General features: G+C 39.1%; 1 protein-coding gene across 1 annotated transcript; it reads left to right on the forward strand.

Moving 5' to 3' along the window:
- The first annotated feature begins 10,376 nt into the window (after window positions 1-10,376).
- LOC124802836 lies at window positions 10,377-12,673 on the forward strand. The gene is made up of 2 exons (XM_047263847.1): window positions 10,377-12,380; window positions 12,613-12,673. The coding sequence occupies exon 1, from the start codon at window positions 10,612-10,614 to the stop codon at window positions 12,364-12,366; it is 1,755 nt and encodes a 584-aa protein (XP_047119803.1). The 5' UTR covers window positions 10,377-10,611; the 3' UTR covers window positions 12,367-12,380; window positions 12,613-12,673.
- Window positions 12,674-22,791: the final 10,118 nt, after the last annotated feature.

Here is a 22,791-nt window from a genome sequence, read left to right on the forward strand (position 1 = left end):
AAAGACATGCTGAACAGGAACAATTACCCCAAAATATAATGCCATATGTCATAAGTGAATCAAAATAAGCAAAGTGGACTATTTTTTGCAATTTACTATCACTTACTTCAGTTACAGTTAGAGCAGTAAAAATGGCAGCATAAAGTCTTCGAACAAGATCCTGAGCGTGGGCTTTCCATGACAGTTTACTATCTATCTGAACACCTAGAAATTTGAACTGTTCAGTTTCACTAATCATATACCTGTTGTATAAAATTAAAACGTAGGGTTTTGTTGAATTGTGTGTTAGACAATGTAAAAACTGAGTCTTACTTTCATTTAGCATTTGTTCATTTCATTCGTTTATTTTCTACAAGCCATGAACTTATGTCATGAACTGCACTATTTGAAACAGTGCCAATGTGCAAACAACATCCTTTACTACCAAACTAGTGTCATCAGCAAACAGAAATATTTTAGAATCACCTGAAATGTTTTTCAACATTGTCATTTCTAATGCGGAACTTGATTTCATGTGGATCACACATTCATGAGCTCATTTGTCAGCAAGCTTTGTATTGAGATAATGAGAGTTATAATCGTTCTTTAGCTTTACCGCCAGAGAAACTGTGCGAAACAGAATGATGAAAAACTTGCACAACACAAACACAGGGACTGTACTGTCCATGCAAAATCAATTGACACTCGGCACGCTGGGTGATGGGAGTGATCATAAAGGCATTTCCTATTTACAGTCGCTCCCATCAGTCACTGCGCCAAGTATCAAATTGGTTTTCACATTCAATATGCTTCTTGGTCGCAGTGTACCCTCCTCCACATATCAAACATTTCTAGATACAGCACCCCTGTAGCAGATGATATCAAAATGTTTTACATTATTTCTGATTTATTGTCATACTGTCGGTGAGCTGAACAGAACTGCACGGTAAACCAAGGAGCTGACACTTCATATATCAGATCAATAGGAAAATTCTATTACTCATCAGAAAATGCTTACTTGAACTCCATCATCAGCCATTTGACGCCCTCTGGCTTCTTTTGTTTTTACAGTCTTCAGATATAGGCATCTGTATTTTTCTGGCCTGTTTTCCAATTTCATTGATTTGTTGTTAATTACATTATTGCCTTGCTCTTTTGTTTTCCCTTGGAATCCCACAAAAACTCCTTGTTCATGTATCATCCATTTGTCAACTTAAATGTCCCGCACACAGCCATTTCATTTTTATTACAGTCATTGAAACTGAACAAAACTCCATGGCCCAATGGAACCTCTTGTCAGATTCTATACTGAATTTGCGATCAACTACAATCTACTGTATATCTCTCAAACAAAAAACCGTGCTCAGTAGTTGGAAGGAGGCACAGGTCACACCTGTATACAAGAAGGGTAGCAGAAGCGATACACAAAACTACCGTTCAATATCTTTGACATCAACTTGTTCTAGAATGTTAGAACAGATCCTGAGTCAAACAAAATGAGCTACCCCAAACTGACCTCCTCCATCTCAATTATCTCAATACGCATTGATCATGTGAAAACCAACTTGCACTCTACATGTGACGTACTGAAAGCCATGGATCAAGGCGGGCAGCTACATGCAGTATTTCTTGATTTCCGGAAAGCATTTGACTTAGTACCCCATCTACACTTATTATCAAAAGTATGATCATATGGCATGTTAAGTGAAACTTGTAACTGGATTACTTCAAATTGTGTCACACACACACACTTCTTCCACAAATTAAACAAAGAAATATTATTCTTGTGTTGCACAAAAATTATATCTGTCCATTATCCGCTGGATATCCTACACTCTCTTTTGATTTTTCTCTTGTTACAGATCTTGCCTAGTAAAACACTGATGTGTTGAAGCCAACTTATGAATCAATTAGAGCTTTACCTTTCTTTTTGTAGACATCTTTGACCAGGATACTATTACTTTCCACAACATGAAACAAATCTATCAACTTTAAACATCTATACTGATATAATCATTGGTAATTGTAATGTATTCTCGACAACCGCACTGCAGCTGGTAGACATACAGAAGAACACAAACCATTATTGGTTTGTAAACATTGAATCCCATATTCTACACCAGAAATATCCAACAAAATTAGAGCAAGGCTATCTTTTATAGTCCCGTCCCTGCATGGGCCACAAAAAAACTAATATTCCAACACTGCACTGTGACTGACAATGTAAATGGAGCTTGATTTTCAACCTAAACCCATCAACTGTGTTGGTGCTATTAGCTCATACGTCTAAAGCAGAACTGATCAAGAGCTCGTCTTGTATGTGGGGTTTGTGCATAGACATGACTCTTTCTTGCCCGCATGCACATTTGTCCCACTACCATGTCACACATTATGTGAATGGGAAAAAAGTGGGTGGGAGGGGGAGAGGGGACTGCGTAAGTGCCGCATATGGCATTGTTTCATATATCTCATCAACATAGATCACAAAAAAAATTAAACATAATAAAATTTTTATCTGGTACTAATTGTAGGCACATGGACCAATGCAGTCAGTTGCGCAGATTTTTGTCACTCAGGTTGCCACATGATCATGACTTATTTAGTTTCATAATTGAGGAAAGCCTTTCGCACACATATCTTAACCGAAACATTGATAACATTTTTGCAACCTTGTTACGGAGACATTGAAACTCTCCCCACGGAAAATGATGTAGAATTTCTGGACAGTTTTAATGTAAAAGAATTTGTCTCTTAAATGGGAATTACATTGCAGATTGACCATTTCCTTCTGTAGATGCCCAGGAGTGCTTTCAAATGAAACGGCAAAGGAACCTGAAAACAAAAGTGAGATCAGCATTGCCCTCAAATGTTTAGAAGGCTATTCGTATACTCCTTCCAACACCACAATGGAGTGGTCAAAATTCTTTTTTTTTTAAATGCCAATGTGCTTAGGGAAATGGACAGTGTTCCTTGCTAGATGTTATTTATTCCAAAATGCAATTTTCTTTTTAAATGCGTTCACTTTCGTTGTGAATTGTGAAACCAGAAACAAGTTGCTTCTCACCTTGCAATGTCTTTCAGAGGGCAGTCTGTAATGAACTGTATTTCAAATGCATGGACTGCAGTCCACAACAGTCTTCTTGCTTTCCTTCTTCCTTCAAAAAACTTCACCAATAGTGAGTCTTACATCAAAAACTCATTCCATGCATGTGCTCTGACTTAACCAACATATTTTTCAATGATACATAATGTCTTCGTATTCTTAATTCACTTGTTATAACTTTTAGCTCTTTCTTTGCCAATTAAATCTTTAAATTCCTTCTACATTTTATTGCAATGCCACTTCACAGCAAATCTGTGTTACTCATCAAAATGAGACTACATAATAGATACTGAGATTTCTCATCCTTCTCTGTGATTCCCATTCATTTTTAAAGGATTGTGATGGTAGATTGCTAGACTGCCACTTTTTGCACAGACAGACACTGGAGCTGTAAATTTCTTTTATACCATGAACAAACAGCAAAGGATAAACAGTGCTTACACCATGATTCTGCCAAACTGAAGAAAGCTGTGCTGACCAAAATAAGCCACACCAAAAGCCAGAAGAAAGTATCACATCACACTGCTAAATGAAATGTCACACTGCTGAGAAGGACTGAGCAAAGTCGAGACATACCAAGTAGTGCCAAGATAGGCCGAGTCTCTGACTGCACATGGGCAGCACATTGTGCATGTGTGAAGTTTGACACACCATAGTCAACCCTGGTGTAAATGTTGCTGTCCTTCTTCTTCTTCCCCTTGAGAAACACATGAGATATCTTGGTAGTTTTTCTGTATATCATGTCTCTGTAGGTTGCATGAAATGTTTTCACACACTGAACGAAATGTTTTTGCAGACCGAATGAAATGTTTTTGCTGGCATCATGTGGACTGTGAGATGCTGAAAACTAGTTTACACAACAAAATTCTACTAGGGTACCTAAAATGCTGTGATTAATGGCACCTCCTTGAAAGAATGGAATCATACCTTAACAACAGAAAATGTGGGTCACATTAAGTGATACCGTTGGAGTAAAATTAATTCTAAGTGGGGAAACATTAAATATGGTGTTGTGCAAGACGTTGTATTTAAGGTTTTTTAGTCAGGGTTTTGTTTTATTTTTTATGAAGCAATTTGTCAATGTGTCCCGTTACCTTCTGATGTGAGGGAAGACACCATGCAAGAGGGATTATCAAGTGTCCAGAATTAAAACTTTGTGTGTTTATTAGCATCCTTTTAATTAACTCAGAACAAGATTTAAGTTAGAGACTGAATTATTAATAGAGAAAGTTAGACAAGAAAATTCACAGAATTCCTGAAACAATGAGCTACTTTTATTTTTAACTAACATGGCTTAAATATTTAGGTTTCATTTCTTCACATCAGTCCACATTTACATCCATATTCTACAAACCACTGTGAAGTGCTTTGTATTACGATTTCCTCCTGTTCCATTTGTGTATGGATTATAGAAAGAATATGTATTTAAATGCTTCTGTGGATGCTGTAATTAGTCAAATCATATCTTTTTGGTATCTATTGGAGCCGCAATGAAGAGGCTGTAGTATATTCACAGACTGACTTAATAGTGGTCCTTAAAACTGTGAAAAATTGATGTCTATCATCAGGTATCAGTTGGTTCAGGTTTTTCAGCATTTCCGTATTGCTTCAAGACCAGTCCTTTTCATAACCCCACAAATTGTTACATGCACATATTTATATGTGGTCAAGCTACACTGATGTGACCACTGCCTACGTTAAACATGTACTTGCAATAACCACTCACAGACAACAGGTGATGGCACTAGCAGTGGTGGGTAGACAAGGCACGGGGACACCTGTTGTTGTAATGCAGAAACAGAGTAACTTATCTGATATCCAAAAGGACACGATCATTGGCTTTTTGGCTAAGGATGAAAGCATTACTGAAATGACTAAGGTTGTAAACTGATCACTTGGTTAAAGTATACCATGCATGGCAAAATGGCACTATCCAAAACTAGCACCACGGCAGATGCGGTGAACCACGGATCATAGTTGACAGGAGCCCGTGACAGCTACAGAGATGTGTGCAGGTAAATAGGCATGCAACCATAGGCTCAGAGGAACCAAGGGGCCACCAACAGTGTCTCCTCATCAACCATTCAGCGAACACTGCTGTGTATGTGCCTCTGCACAGGCACGTTTCATGCACCCATGCTGACTGTTATTCATCAGTGATGAATGTTCCAATTTGCATGCCAGTACCATAACTGCACATCCAATGAGTGGCAACAAGCGGCCCTTTCAGATGAATCACATTTTATGCTCCAATTCTCTGTCAGACAGATGGCTATTGGCACGAAAGGTGTGAAATGTCTGAAAGCCAACACCTAGGGTAGAGGAGGGAACATTATGATCCGGGGAATGTTTTTGTGGCATCCCCAGCATGATCTCATCATTCTGAGAGGCACAATGGTTCAACAGAAGTGTGGCTCTATCCTTGGGCACCATGTCCCCCTCTACATGAAGTTTGTTTTTCCTGGGCACAATGTCATCTATCAGCAGGACAATGCAACACGTCACACAGCTCGCAGTGCCTATGCATGTGTCAAAGAACACCACTTTGAGTTTACTGCACACCCCTGGCCACTAAATTCCATGGATTTAAACCCAATTGAGAGTCTGTGGGACCACATCACACCATGGATCCTCAACCGAGAAATCTAGCCCAGCTGGGCATGGTACTGGAGTCAGCATATCCCTATCACTGTCTTCCAGAACTTTATTGATTCTCTTCCTGCATGTCTCACAGCAATCCACACTGCAAAAGGTGATTATTCAGGTTTTTGACAGGTAGTGACATTAATGTGACTGGACAGTTTATAAGCTGTTTCCAATAATGACTCATTAATATCGTGGTCTTAGTATATTAAATTTTTGCCATTAGTGATGTACAAAATTTTACATTTATGTGTATTTTAAGTAATTTGTCAGTCTTTGCACTACTTTTAAATCTTTTTGAATCTGATTAAACACAATATTACAGTGCCTATGTTATCCCGAATTACAATGCAATGTTCCTTCATATATGTCTGCATGACTACAGCCATTATGAAAGATGTGAAATGTGTTCATGATAAGTGGAAAATCTAGGTTCAAGTCTTGCTCTGACACAAGTATTTGTCGTTGTCATTCCCTTATATAGCTGATGGTTGTCTTTAGTCACAGCTGCAAATGCATTTCATCTGACTAAATGTATGTGTGCATTTTTTTCATGTAGTACTTCAATATGGATAGTTGCGTGATGTGACCTGTTTCTCATATGCTATATTTCTGTCCAGCTACGTACAAACTCCGTAAGCCATTGTATGTTGGCATAGCAGAGGGTATCTTGTCTCACTACTTGTCATTTCCTTTCCTGTTCCATTCACAAATAGAGCAATGGGAAACGACTGTCTATATGCCTCCATATGAAACCTAATTTCTCTTATCATATCTTCGTGGTCCGTACGCAAAATATACATTGATGGCAGTAGAACTGTTCTGCAGTCAGCTTCAAATGCTGGTTCTCTAAATTTTCTCAATACTGTTCCACAAAAAGGATGTCCAGACACTCCCATTTGAGTTCATGAAACACTGTAACACTCATGTGGTGATCGACACTCACAACAGCAAATCTAGTACATGCTTCTGAATTGCTTCAATTTCTTCCTTTAATCTGACCTTATAAGGACACTAAACACTCGAGCACAACTCAAGATTGGGTCGCACAAGTGTCCCATTTGTGGTCTCCTATAGAAATGAACCACATTTTTCTAATGTTATCTCAGTAAAATGAAGTCAACTATTCAGCTTCCCTAACCAAGTACTTTGATGCTCATTCCATTTCATATCACATTAGGCCTAGATATTTAATCACAATGACTGTGTCAAGCAGCATACTACTAATGCTGTATTCAAACATACGGGATTGTTTTCCCTACTGACCTCCATTAGCTTACATTTTTTACATTTAGAGCAGGCTACCATTCATCACACAAACTAGAAATTTTGTCTAAGTCACCTTGTATCCTCCTACAATCACCCAATAACAACACTTTCCAGTACACCACAGCATCATTAGCAAACAGCCGTATATTGCTGCTCACACTGCCCAGAATATCACTTATGTACAGGGTGTCCATAATTTTAAAGTTCCAGTTTCAAAACACTGTAAAAAGAGAACCACTGCTCAGAATTATGTCAGATTTGAACAGCATATTAATGACACATGGGGAAACGTCATGGAACAAAAAATCAACCAAAATTTTACCAATCGATGGCGCTGTAAGCATCTTGACATAAGAGGTCAGCTACAAATAACAGACAAATCACAATACGGCAGCTATGATTTGGTTGTTCAATGTTCGTGACTGCACAAGTTTGGCAGTAGACAGTTATGGCGCTGTTACTTACATAAGCATATCCATGATAGCAAGGCTGTAACACATCTGATACGAAAATCAGTTTTTAACTATCCTGAGGACAACTACTGCACAAAAAGAAAATGACATCGATTTTTAATTGTCCTGGGGCCAAAATCCCATAAACAACAAAATGACATTGGTTCCTAATTGTCCTAAGATTGGTGCAAGACATGTTTAGTATGCTGTCCAGTGTTTTCTGTCACAATTTGAAATTAGGAAAGAGCACATTACACATCAGACTGGAGTGTATCAAGATCACAGTCAGAATGTGATGCGCAATGCATGACTTCAATTCAGCTATGATTGTAATTGGAGCACTGAAAACATCTTTCAGATAACCCCACAGCTGGAAGCCACATGAATTAAGATCAATTGATCTGCATGACCACACTGTAGGGAAGTGACAGCTGATAATTCTAGCATTTCCGAAATGCTCTGCAGCAGCCGCTTCAATGGCTGTACAATGCACAGAACACCACCATCTTGCATAAAAATTATCCCACCCACACAGCCATGCTGTTGAAGGGTTGGAATGACGTTGGTGTGCAAACGACTCTCGAAGTATTTACCGGTGACAGTACATGGCTTATGTTCAAAATGCTGTCGACTTGTACCGCACAGTCACATTTGTACAATGAAATAGTACCAGTTGATGTGTGTGTGGATTTTCTGTTGCCCATATTCTGCATACTGACATGTCCTTGGAGATGGACATGGGCTTCATCTGTCCATATAATGGTCCCTAGGCATTCATTGTCCACTTCTGTGTGAGCAAGAAATTCCAGATCAAATGTTTGTTTTCCTGGAAGGCCAGCAGAAAGCAACTCCTGAAGATAGCTGATTTTGTATGGATAGCAATGTGGGATGTTTCATAGGATTTTAAGTACTGTGCTCTCAGGCATGTCCAACATTCAGGCAATGCCCCGTGCACTGCATGTTTGCACACCACGCTTAACCCCTCCTGCAGTGACAACTTCGGATCAACTGCTTTCCTCCCTCTGCCACTCTGCACTTCAAAAGCACCTCTCTTTTCGAATTTTGTAATCTATGCCTTTTTTCATACACTTGAATGCCTGGAACTTCTGCAGGACTACTGACAAAAAGTCACTGTTCTTGTAAAAAAGCAGCTTTGTCAAAATCCTTCATGGAGACTGTCATGTTGAGCATCTTGGATGCAAACTGAGGAACAGCTGTGTGCTACACTTCTATTGGTGTGCATATTCTGACACTTACAGCGCCATCTATTAGTCAAATCTTAAATACTTTTCTTTTCTTTTTTCCTTTCCCCCGGCATCAATCATACACTGTTCAAATTAGATCTCATTCGGGGCAGTGGTTATCTTTCAACATCATTTTGAAACTGGAACTATAATTAGACACACCCTGTATATAGAGAATAAGGGCAGTCCTGTCACACTTCCCTGGGGCGCTGCTGACTATACTGGGTTGTCTTCGATGTGCACCCGACATGGAGGACAATGTACAGAGTTCTAATATTTAAGAAGTCATTGAGCCACTCACATATCTGGGAAGCTAGTTGGCATGCTTCTACCAATGTTAACTCTCTGCAGTCAGGCACTGTGTCAAATGCTTTCTGGAAATCTAGGAATATGGAATCTGCCTGTCACCCCTTATCCATTGTTCACATCATATCATGTGAGGAAAGGGCACACAGTTTTGCATGAGCAGTGCTTTCTAAATCCATGCTGATTTGGTGGACAGAAGCTTTTCCATCTCACGGAAATTCACTATATTCAAACCGAGACTGTGTTCAACAATTTTGCAACAAACCTATGTTAAAGACACCTGTAATTTCGCAGGCCTGTTCTTTTAGCCTTATTCTATACAGGAGTCAGCTGCAGATTTTTCCAGTCACTTGGGACTTTCTGCTGGGTGAAAGATTCGCCATAAATACAAGCTAAGTAAGGCACCAATGCTGTAGAATACTTTCTGTAAAACTGAATTGGGATTCCACCCAGACCCAGTGACTTATTTGTCTCCAACCCCTTCAGCTGCTTCTCTACACAAGAAATGCCTATTGCTATGTCCTCCATGCAAGAATCTGTGCAGCTGTCAAATGACGCTGTGTCCTCCTGCATCACTGATTTTAAAACGCAAAATTTAGAACTTCAGCTTTCCTCTTACTACATTCTATTGTCATGCCAGAGTGGTCAACAAGTGACTAGGTAGAAGCCTGTATTTCTGTTGTATCATTAATTATTCTTGTTGCATCATTAATTACTTCATCCAGTTGCTTGAATTTTTAGTAAACAGATGCCATATATCATTCCATCTTCTGTTTGATTGAAGCATAGCCATAAAATAACAATATTTGTATGGTACAACAATGAAAATAATCAATTATTGACAATATAATGTAAACGGATAGGTAAAAAACCTACTCACCAGGAGGTGGCAGGAGAAAACACACACACACAAGATTTAACTTTTGCAAGTTTCCAGAGGCAGTGGTTCCTTTTTCTGGTGGAAGAGTTGAAGGAGAAGGAAGACAGGTGAAGGAGAAGGAAGACAGGTGAAGGAAAAGGACCGGAGAGGTTTAGGAAAAGGGGTACAGTTCAGAAAAGTCACCCAGAACCCCGGTTCAGGGGAGACTTACCAGACGAGAGGAGAAGGAAAATCTGATTGTTGGGGACTGCATTGGATGAGATCTGAAAACCTGAGAGCTTAACAGTGAAAGACGGGGTAGTACACCAAGACAGAGATTACTAGTAAAATATTGTGCATGAGTTAAGGGGGGACGTACATGAAAATGACCAAATTTGTGAAAAAAATTTTATTGGCTCTTCATTTACTACATGGTATTGAAATTTCAATTACCAAATATTACGTTCCAATTCCGCTTCTAAGGGGGAAAAAAATAATAATTTGTAATAGCTTGCACAGGGCGACGCCCCCCCATCTTGGTCTTCATCCTCTCGTATATCTATTTATACTGCGTTTTTTTCCAGTTTTGTGCAGTCACAATGCAGGGAACGTTTGTGTACTACATCAAGAAGGCTGTGGAATAATATCTCTGCCGCTGGTTTTATATTCTTTGATTTATAGCGTTTGTTTACGAGTGTTTGTTTGGAATACATTTTTACGAAAGTTGTAAGTAGACTTGTTATTATATTTTGCAGCATGCCGCGTTCTAGTAAGGTGTTTAAAAAGGTTAGAAAGTGTCAAGCTTCTCGATGTAGTAAAGACAACTTGAAAACCAGCCCCATAATAACAAATGGAAACGATACTTCAACCAAGAAAGCGAGTGCTTCGAGAAGGAAAATTGACAGCTGTCAATCACTTGATGATTGTGGCTCAGACACTCAAGCTACTAGTGGTTTTAGGCTTATTGATTTGAAAATACTATCTGATATTATATCATCTGCTTGTGTATGTGCTGACTGTGGTGCAAAAAGTTTGAGATTATATGACGAAGAAAACAGAATTGGAATAGTGTGTATGTTGCATCTTACTTGTGAAAGCTGTCATTCAGACACTGCTTTTAGAACTTCGGCATCAAGTAACCGGATATATGAAGCAAATATGCGTTTAATATATGGCATGAGATGTTTGGGCATAGGCAGGGAAGGTACCAGACTGTTTTGTGGGATCATGAACATGCCACAACCAAGTGCTAGGTACACCACTGGAAATAAAACACTGCTAAGTGCTCTTCAAGAGGAAGTGGAAGAAAACTTGAAGTCCTCTGCAAAGGAAGCTGTGAAGATGAATAGTGAACTAAAGACAGAAGCAGATAACACGCCAGACACCGATTTGTGTGTGTCATGTGATGGAACGTGGATGAAGCGTGGACATACATCACTGTATGGAGTATCATCTGTCATTAGTGTTGATACTGGAAAAATTCTTGACGTTCAGGTAATGAGCAAATATTGCTATAGCTGTGTACTCGGAAAGAGAGCTGGTGAAGTGGAAGAAAATAAGTGGCAGGTTGAACACAAGAAAGTGTGCTGTAGAAATTATTCTGGTTCTAGTGGTGGAATGGAACCTGCAGCTATGAAACTTATGTTCCATCGAAGTGTGGAAAAGTACGGTGTTAGATACACAAAATACCTTGGTGATGGTGACTCCAGCTCCTTCAAAACTGTTTTGGAAAGTGAACCTTATGGTCCCCATTGTGCTATAGAAAAGTTGGAATGTGTTGGACATGTGCAAAAACGAATGGGAGGCAGACTTTTAAAATTGAAACGTGAATTGAAGGGCAGGAAACTTGAGGATGGAAAACTTTTAGGTGGTCCCAACAGACTCACAGACAAAGAAATTCATTCTTTACAAGTGTACTATGGCAAGGCAATAAGGGACAACAGTGGAAATTTGAATAACATGCAGAAGGCTGTGTGGTCTATTTATTTTCATAAACTATCCACAGATGACAAACCTGTACATAATTTGTGTGACATATCGTGGTGCAAATTCAAGCAGGCTGAGCGTGATGGCATGAACTATTCACACAAGCACAGTTTACCTGTGGCTGTTTTAAGTGCTATAAAACCAACATTTAGGTGTTTAGCAGAGCCAGACCTCCTACGAAAGTGTGTGCATGGAAAGACACAAAACCCTAATGAAAGTTACAACTCACTGATTTGGAAACGTTGCCCAAAAACAACATTTGTTTCAACAATTATTGTTGAAATTGCTGCATATGATGCTTGTTTAGTTTTTAACAATGGTAATCTTGGAAGAATAAAAACTCTACAGAGGCTAGGATTTCATCCAGGAGCTTTCACCTATTCAATATTGAAGGACATCGATGACAAAAGAGTTGCTGCGGCTGATATTACAGCCAATAAAATTGAACAGCAGGTTAACCAAAGAAGACAAGCAAAGAAGAGACTGCTTGCAGATGAAGAGGAGTATGCATATGGCTTGCACTAGTTCACACAGAGACGGTAAGACCTAATACAAACACTATCAAATCATTGATTCAGTTTTCCCGTAACTTACATTTTTATAACTTTATGTACCTTTTTCTCAAAAACCACAAAAGGTAGAGAAGTGAAATTTGGTATATGACTAGTCAGTACTATAGTGAAAAATTCTGTGGAAGGAATTTTCATTTAATAAAATAGTAAGGTATTTATGGTAGAAAATATTCCTTAAATTTGATATATTATTTTTCAGGGAAATTGGGAGACCCGTAAAAACTGAACAAAAGAAGATATAAAAATTCTGCTCCACAGAGTTTTGTAATTATTTGGTATGAAAGTGTGTACAAAAATTCATTAACATTGCTCTCACAGTTTTCTCAAAAAAGGAACATTTGTAATTACATTGTTGAAAAAAAATTAATTGTTAATAATTAAAGATGTAAAAGGTCAATAAAAATGAAAATTTAGGTTCATATGCGCATAACATTTCTTAATAACTGTACCAAATTTGGATTGATTATCTTAAAAAATTAGAGTTTTATAAAATACTTTTAAAATTACTGCAGTTTCGTGTACGTCCCCCCTTAATGATAGTGAAAAGCTAAGTGCATTTATGTAACTAAGGTGGGAGGGGGTATGGCGAGAAATAGACAGGTCAGGAAATGTCAGATGTAGAAAACTACAGTACAGTGAAGAAGGAGTAGTTATTTTGAATAAATGCTGAGACAGAAGGAATTAATGTAAATTAAAGCCAGTTGGGTGGTGAGAACTAAGGACATGTTGTAGTGCTAGTTCCCATCTGTGGAGTTCTGAGAAACTGGTGTCAGGGGGAATAATCCAGGTGGTGTGTACAGTGAAAGAGGCACCCAGGTCATGACTGTCATGCTGTAGAGCATGCTCTGCAATAGGATCTTGTGCATTGCCAGTATGCACCCTCTGTCTATGTCCATTCATCCTGACTGATAACTGAGTGATACGTTATGTAAACACTGTTTTGCCTTTTATGTTGGCATAAGTACCACATGACAGTTAGTAATTATGAGAGCAGAATCTTATGTTCTCTATTACATTTCAACTGCTGACTGAACGATACATTAAAGTCTTTTCGCATACATAAGTATTAGTTTAACTTGAATCAGAAAGCCTTACCATAAATTTCAATAGTACTTCAGGGTTTTTGAAAGTTTATTATTGGTTTACAGGTTTTTGAATTTGCAGCTGAACTGCTATTTTCACTTTACACAATACTTTGACTGATTGTTATGAAGTGTCTATGCAGATTTCATTGGCCACTGTTTGGGGTCCTACCCAACTGTGAACAGTAGATGCTGGTGGCACCCAATGAGCTCAATACTAAAATGAAGAGATTATTCAACCAAGCCAAGCTGTGACACAATATGTCACAGCCACCATGATAGGTCAGGCAAACTATCGAACCATTCTACTGAACACGGGACATGAAATTACTGTTTAATGGATACTGTGGGATGTTGTCTAGGTTTACTTTGTAGTTCAATAAAAGAATTTCTCGAAAGTTGCACCCACACACTACTAACTAACCAGAATGCCTCTCGCCAACATGGCAGATATGGCAAACATCACAGTTTTCTTGCAAAGACACATTTGAGTACTCTCCAGTTTAGTGCTGAGTTCACTGCTGCTGCCCTAGTGATTGTTTCCTGGCACCATTACACAATAAAACAGTCAACATAAATTCAAAAGTAATAGAAAGGCTGCACCAAAATTTAAAAGAGTTTAAGACTGCAAAATGCTACAAGACGATACTCTTCATAAAAATAAATAAAAAACCACACCTCTCAATAGGCACTTATTTAAGACCCAGGAAGAGCACTGAGATGTTTTTTGGCACAATTTTAGCAAACCGAGTGCCAAGACCATGCTGTGACTTAAATAAGCCTCTGTCCCCATTGATTAAATTATTTGTCACTTTACTCTTGATTGCTTCCTTTAATACACTGTCCAAGTTTTGTCACCTGGACCACAGTTCTAGTATCTTTGCATTCCTTTTCATGTTCACTGCATCACCCTTTTCACGTTCATAGACATTGTAGCATTCACTTTCAGGTGATTTAGTTTGCTGCTTGTGTCAAGTGTAAAGCTTTTGTTTTCTACGTCTTGTTCAACTGTTCTTATAGTCTACTGATTAATGGAAAATCTCATATAAGATATGAAACAAATACTAACAAAGAGATAGAGGGGCTGGCCAGTACTTACCTCAGCTCAGTGCAGCCGATAGATACACATAACAGAACTGAAAATTTACATTCCTAGCTTTCGGAACTTTGTTCCTTCATCAGGGAGGAGAGAGGGGAAAAAAGGGAAGAAGGGAAAGTGGATTCAGTTACTCACAACCCAGGTTATGAAGCAACAGGGAAAGATAAACAGGGAGGGTAGCAAGGATGGAGGCATGGTTGTCAGAGGGAAGCCAAAGATCTATCGGCTGTACTGAGCTGAGGTAAGTACTGGCCAGCCCCTCTATCTCTTTGTTAGTTCTTATAGTCTGTCTAACTTATGACACACCACATTCATATAAGTGGTACACAATCAGTTTTTGGGACCCTACATAATCTTCTACACAACATAATACAGCACAGTTCAATACACTTTGTGCAAATGGTACCTCACAGCTCATATCTGAAAAAAGTCACATTTCAAAACCATCAGGAGATATATGTACAATGAAAACCATATTTCCAAATGTTTTCTTGATCTTCCTGGAAATGGTACCTGCATATGGAAGGAATACTATTTTGGATGCTCCTTCATTACTGTAGGCTCCCTCGGAGGCAGTCTTTTGTTTATTACAGCATGCTTCATCTTTTGCTCTGAGTACACATTCTTTTTGAAAACTTTGCTTAGGTGTCAGAGTTCTTCACTGAGACTTACTTTGTCTCGCAGCATGCATGCTCTGTGACCAGTGTTCTAAGTGCTGAATTACTCCTTGAAGTTGATGCATGCAATTAACAAGTCAGTATGGATGGGCTTTGTATAGATTCAGTGTCACTGAGTTCCGTCCACTTTCCTCTTAACCAAAACATTGAGAAGAGGTGGCTGTTCCTCTTGTTCTATTTGTATTGTCAATTTTATATCTGGATGGATGGAGTTGAGGCACTGTAGGCATTCAAGAAGTTTGTCCATTACGTATAGGCAGAGTACAAACATCTTATCACCATACTGAAGAAACAGTTGGCTGATGGCTTGTCACACAACATTTGACAAAAACAACTACAGAAACTGTCGAAATACCATGTAAAGCAGAAATGACAACACGGCTGCAAACTCAAAATGTTGTAAACCTTCAGTCTTCTCAAGAAAGCCAGAAGGTTCACATTATCATTATTATTATTTTACTTGTTTGTTATTTTTCGGGTGGTGAATTATGTGTATATGTAATGGTAGTGAAAGGTGCATGCATATACATGTTGTTCTACAGTACAGTGCTCTCTGTTATATATGCATGGTGTGACCTGAATAATGCGATACACTACCCTTCCCCCATAGTAACATTAGCAGTTCCATGTAATATAGAAATAAACTACAGTTTTTCCAGCATAATCTTAGAGGTATTAAGCTTATATTATCAATACTTTCTGTAGCATGTTAACTTATCTGTTCTGAAACTAAGTATAACAGCAAACATACTCATTGACAGACTAAATTCCATAATCAAATTTCCAACTCCTAATGAAGAAAACCAGACATTGCAAAAAGAATTAAATGTGCCACAATTTGGGAGGAAAATTCAAGCTTAATATAAATGCTTAAACAACAACCAATCTTGTTTCTCAACTCCCAACATTAAAATTGACAGAAATAAAATGCAAGTAGGTAAAATTAATGATTTAGGCATTATAATCCCAAAAGACAGAGAGATAAGAGGAGGAACTGAGGGATGTGGAAATAATGTTAGGTGGGAGGCAATATAGCTGGGTCTCTGTATCAGAAGGCCTTCATCTACTAAATAAGACATAAGGTTTTCACTTGAGTCTTAGAACTTGTTGGTTGGTTTTGAGGAAGGAGACCAGACAGCGAGGTCATCGGTCTCATCGGGTTAGGGAAGGACGGGGAAGGAAGTCGGCCGTGCCCTTTGAAATGAACCATCCCGGCATTTGCCTGGAGTGATTTAGGGAAATCACGGAAAACCTAAATCAGGATGGCCGGACGCGGGATTGAACCGTCGTCCTCCCGAATGCGAGTCCAGTGTCTAACCACTGCGCCACCACGCTCGGTGAACTTATTGGTGCCCAACACCTTCCATCTTACTGATGAACTGCTTAGCAGAATCGATGTATTTCAGTAAGTCTCAAAATTTGTACATTTTAGTTGCTGAAATATTACTTAGAGCAACAGTCAATTTCTTCCTTTGGTTGTACGAAAGTACTGATGTTCAACAATATTGAACTCCATCCATTTTTTTTTTTTTAATTTTCACTCATGAAACCATTGTTTAACTTTTTTTTTTGACATTGTTTGTCTATTTTCAGTGTGTGCTTTTACCGTTGATGGACACTCCACAAGTTATCTATTGAATAACGTGAAATCTAAGAATACTGCTGGTAATTCTTGTGTGAAATATTTATTCTATTTTGAATTTTTCTGATATGTTCTGCTTCAATCCATTCATTTGTTCACTCATGGTGTTCCATAGACCCTTTTATGATGAAGCAAAATAAGGGATATTGTTGAAGTCAAGGTAGACCTATGCATTAACAAATGAAGCTACTACTGTAAACTGTGTAAATATTTAACTTTCATAAATTGCCACTTGGAGCTTGCCCAAGTTCCATTTAACATAGCAACAAGAATTATGTTACTTTGAAAAATTCGCTACAGCTTCCTTAGTTACAGTGGGCAGTTCCAGTTTCTGTCCTACTCTTAACTTAAAATCTATTTGACATTACTGATATTTATATCAGAACAAGTTACCTACATTATAACAAAACAGGCTTGTTCATAATGGAAACAGCTGTTTGTCATGCAACTTACAGGTATCTTCAATGCTTGAATTTATGGAATCAAGAGGAGTACCTAATGAGTTTCAATATATATATTATTTTTAATTTAGGGACATTACCAATGTCTATCTTTAAGGAGAAACAGAATTCTTGTTATCAAAACTGCCAGAAACAAAATACAAGACATACGTAAAATTCAGTTATTTTGGTAAAAGTGCACTAATGGCGGTAATAGCTTTTCTGTTGCATGTTGCAAGTGGTAACTGTTGGTGCAGTGAATGATGGAAAGTGAACATGATGATGAAGCATGAACCAGATGATTTGACAAGATGGCAGAACCAATGAGAAAATAGCACCTGATAAATTTTGTCAGTTTGTTGAGTGCACAAAATTACATGGTAGCATAATAGAATATATTGTGAAGAATGCTGTCACATAAGACAGAATATTCCATAAAATTTAAACTGTACTCTTAGGTTCTTACCTAAAGATCATCTCAACAATCAGAACATTCTATAAATATCCTACAAAGCTTTTGAAATGACCAGTTGGTCACTACAACCAGTTTTCCTCCAGTCACATTTACTGGCTTTTGTCAACTCACAACCAAACTAGATAACAAGAATACAAAACAATATCCCAAGTAATCTTGTCATATTCTGATAAAAATACGACACAGGAAGTAAATAAAAAAATCAGTAAACAACTTCATAATCCATAATAGCCACATCAATAGTCATCTACCTCACATTCTCCATGTCGAAAACAAATGTACTGTACTCAATCTATTTCTTCTGCCATAACAGGTCATTAGATTCATCGATTCTTTCTGGCTACAGTCAACTGAAATGAATTGCCAACAGCAAAATGCAGCAGAATAGTCACTGACTCCGTAAGTGCAGTTATTTTGACACGATAATTATAAAAGACATCATTCGCTGCACAAAGGCATCAAAAACACCTGAAATACGAAAACAAGTTTTTGCATATGGAAGACAACTAACTTATTAGCAAGTCTATCTTAACAGTCTGTATGCTGTGCTCGTCTACAACTCTACGTGTCATCTTTAAAGCGAGTAGCAATCTAGCCTTTTCTTTATATTGCTATTACCAAGTCAAGTCACTTCTTATGAAACTGAGGAGACTTAGTCTCGGGAGTGTGATGGTACATGGCAGTGGTGATAGTGGGACCTGCAGAAACAGGAAAATAATCTCCAAGGAGTTGACGGAGAAATATCTACAGAGAAGATTTACAGAGATCATCTACTCAGATCAATAATACAGTTAAAAAACAAAAAAAAAAAAAAAAAAAAAAAAAAAAGGAGAAAAAGAATCAGCAAAAGTTACAAATAATGGCAGTGCAGTATCTTCACAATTTTGCAAGCCAATGACGATACATGTAGCAGGATATAAAATGGTGTTTGGAAGCCGGTTTTAAAAAACAATAACAAATTTTAGCTAACGTGTGTATGTGTGTGTGTGTGTGTGTGTGTGTGTGCTTTGACCCATGACATCACAAATATGGCAAAACCACACACCACGACTCCAATAGGGCGCCTGCGATATCATTACGTAAACATGATAACAAACACGAAAATACATCGAAAAACCAACACACACACACGTTCCATAAAAAACCTAATGACATTAATGGGACAAGCATGGGAAATTGGGGGTTTTTGGGTGGGAACAAAGTAAATACAAACAAATTTAGACACACACCCCCATACCAAATCACACAAAATGATGAAAAAAACTGACAACACAAAACTCTCTAAATTCCACTACACACAATATCCGCTGGAATCAGACACTCCCCTTGACCTATATAGCTCAACAGCAGCTCCCGATCCCACAAATTTGAATCGAACACTTCCCTTGACCTATATAGCTCAACAGCAACTCCTGATACCGGAACACCCACAGTCACAACCACAAATTAGAATCTAACACTTCCCTTGACCTATATAACTCAACAGCAACACCTGTTACCAGAAAAGAGTGTGTGTGTGTGTGTGTGTGTGTGTGTGTGTGTGTGTGTGTGTGCGCGTGCGCGTGTGTGGTTTGGGAACTTATGGGCACTCAACGGCGGGGTTATTAGCGCCCTGACATCGATGAAAACAAACAAATGTGGATAAGAACTAAAACTGTCATACCACGCATGCACACGAAACGACCACACAATGACTATCACACAGGCACTCTCACATGCATTAAAACCAACGAGGAGGCAAGATAGCTACTCAAGAAAGTAAAAAAGGGAAAGCAAACCACAAAAGAGCGAAAAGAACAGCACAGGGAAATGAGACTGGCTGACCACATATGAAACACCAACAGCCACAACCACAAATTATAATCTAACACTTCCCTTGACCTATATAGCTAAACAGCAGCTCCCGATCCCACAAATTGGAATCGAACTCTTCCCTTGACCTATATATCTCAACAGCAACCCCCGGTACTGGAACCCCCACAGCCACAACCACACATTGTAATGGAACACTTCCCTCGACCCCAACACTCAACAAATACACTAAGAACAAGAAAAATAAAAACTTACCACCACAACAAAGTTCCAGCGCCAGAACCTGTTCGACCACCACAATCTCTCTCTCTCTCTCTCTCTCTCTCTCTCTCTCTCTCTCTCTCTCTCTCTCACACACACACACACACACACACACTCACTACAACTCAACAAAAACTGCAACAAAATTGATCCTCCACAACTAACTCACAAACCAATACACTGCCCCCCCCCCCAAACAATACCAACAACTATACCCACCCCCTCAGGGACGCTCTTCCGCCGACAGTACTCATCTAAATGAGACTGAAGGTTGGAAGAGCGCTTCTTCCCCCTCCCAAGAACTGACTTAACGGCCCCCCACATCCCCTCTATAGTATTTGTAAAGCCCCCGCCTCATATTTTTTAAACTCTAAACTATGGTTAACAACTAAATGATTGCACCCCCTCTCACCCAACCCTCTATAAGAAGAAAAAGCATCTGAAACTACAGTGGAACCCAGTTCTATAAACTCCTCAATTAACCCCACTAATTCTGTCTTAGATCGCCCCTCCACAACCCTGAAAACACATTCCGAACACCCACCCCCAGTACAACAGACCCCCCCCCCCACACCCAGAGACCAACCACAGACTTACCCCTGCCATACTTCCTTTTCCCAAACTGCGACTCGTCCACCTCCACCACAACCCCAGGGTCACCCAACTTACCCCTGTATTTAATAAACTCAGAATATACTTCACGACAAAACGAAAACCAGTCAAGCACACTCCTCTCACTCACGCCAGTCTCATGCGCACAAAAACGTTGAGATGATCTATAACAAAAGTAATACGTCAACAACACAATCTCGCGCATGCCCAACCGAGACTTCCTGAACCAGGAACCGCGACATATGGAGCACCATAGGTTATCCCTATGGCACTGCCACATATAACCGTCCCTGGTCCAAGATGCCAGAACTTTTGCCAGTGTCATTTCCTTCCGACAGACAGTGCACTTGACCACCTCCGCAATCAACCCAAAAAGCTGTAGAAATTTGATCAGCTCCAACTGAGTTGCACCCATCGTAGCATGGAGTCTCACACTATTTATTTTATTGGTCATATCCATACCTAACAAGACCAATAACAAATTCATTTACTCACATTAACATACGACCTACACAAAACCACTAAATCGTTAACTCACTGAAACCAATTCCGCTCGAAACACAGCCAAAACGTGAACCAGCCACTAGAATCAGTAAGACCTAACTGAACCCATTACACCACACAACATGAAACCCCAAGCACACCACCAGAGAGGACCATGAACCACAACACGATGACACGTAGAAACACGTCACACTCACAAACCAAACTCCGCACCATCATGACGTCACACACCCCAACAGCCTTGTCAGGGGTCAAAGCCAACGGGAGGGATCGGACACTTTGGTCGACTCCTGTATGCATCCGAACCATGATGCCATCAAGATGGCAGGCACCCCTACCTCCAGCATATACAATATGGCGACCTTAACATCACAACATGCACACACAAACAAAAATATAAGACTGAGACTATTTCGCTCCAGCAATAAAGTAATGGGTCATCTGTAGAAAGTTGGGGGTCTAGGGTGGAGACAAGCTAAATATATCACAATACAAAAACAGCAGCTTTACAAAAAAATATTATTCACAAAATCAAACACAAAAATTTCTCAACATATGACATAACGCTATTAACATGAAAACAAACAGAAGCTAAATGATGTCAAAGTTAGCGTAAGGAGGGCTATGCATGAAGTGTTCAGTGAATTCGAAAGTAAAATTCTATGTACTGACTTGACAGAAAATCCTAGGAAGTTCTGGTCTTATGTTAAATCAGTAAGTGGATCGAAACAGCATATCCAGACACTCTGGGATGATAATGGCATTGAAACAGAGAATGGCACGTGTAAAGCTGAAATACTAAACACCTTTTTCCAAAGCTGTTTCACAGAGAAAGACCACACTGCAGTTCCTTCTCTAAATCCTCGCACGAACGAAAAAATGGCTGACATCGAATTAAGTGTCCAAGGAATAGAAAAGCAACTGATATCACTCAACAGAGGAAAGTCCACTAGACCTGACGGGATTCCAATTCAATTCTACACAGAGTATGTGAAAGAACTTGCCCCCCTTCTAACAGCCATGTACCGCAAGTCTCAAGAGGAATGGAAGGTTCCAAATGATTGGAAAAGAGCACAGGTAGTTCCAGTTTTCAAGAAGGGTCGTTGAGCAGATGCGCAAAACTATAGGACTAATATCTCTGACATCGATCTGTTGTAGAATTTTAGAACATGTTTTTTTGCCGTGTATCATGTCGTTTCTGGAAACCCAGAATCTACTCTGTAGGAATCAACATGGATTCCGGAAACAGCGATCGCGTGAGACCCAACTCACTTTATTTGTTCATGAGACTCAGAAAATATTAGATACAGGCTCCCATGTAGATGCCATTTTCCTTGACTTCCGGAAGGCGTTCAATACAATTCGGAAGCTTTTCGCGGATGATGCTGTAGTATACAGAGAAGTTGCAGGCATTAGAAAATTGCAGCGAAATGCAGGAAGATCTGCAGCGGATAGGCACTTGGTGTAAGGAGTGGCAACTGACCCTTAACATAGACAAATGTAATGTATTGCAAATAGATAGAAAGAAGAATCCTTTATTGTACGATTATATGATAGCAGAATAAACACTGGTAGCAGTTACTTCTGTAAAATATCTGGGAGTATGCGTAAGGAACGATTTGAAGTGGAATGATCATATAAAATTAATTGTTGGTAAGGCGGGTGCAAGGTTGAGACTCATTGGGAGAGTCCTTAGAAAATTTAGTCCATCAACAAAGGAGGTGGCTTACAAAACACTCATTCGACCTGTAGTTGAGTATTGTTCATCAGTGTG

Source organism: Schistocerca piceifrons, chromosome 6 (assembly GCF_021461385.2).
Source record: "Schistocerca piceifrons isolate TAMUIC-IGC-003096 chromosome 6, iqSchPice1.1, whole genome shotgun sequence".
Taxonomy (NCBI): Eukaryota; Metazoa; Arthropoda; class Insecta; order Orthoptera; family Acrididae; genus Schistocerca; species Schistocerca piceifrons.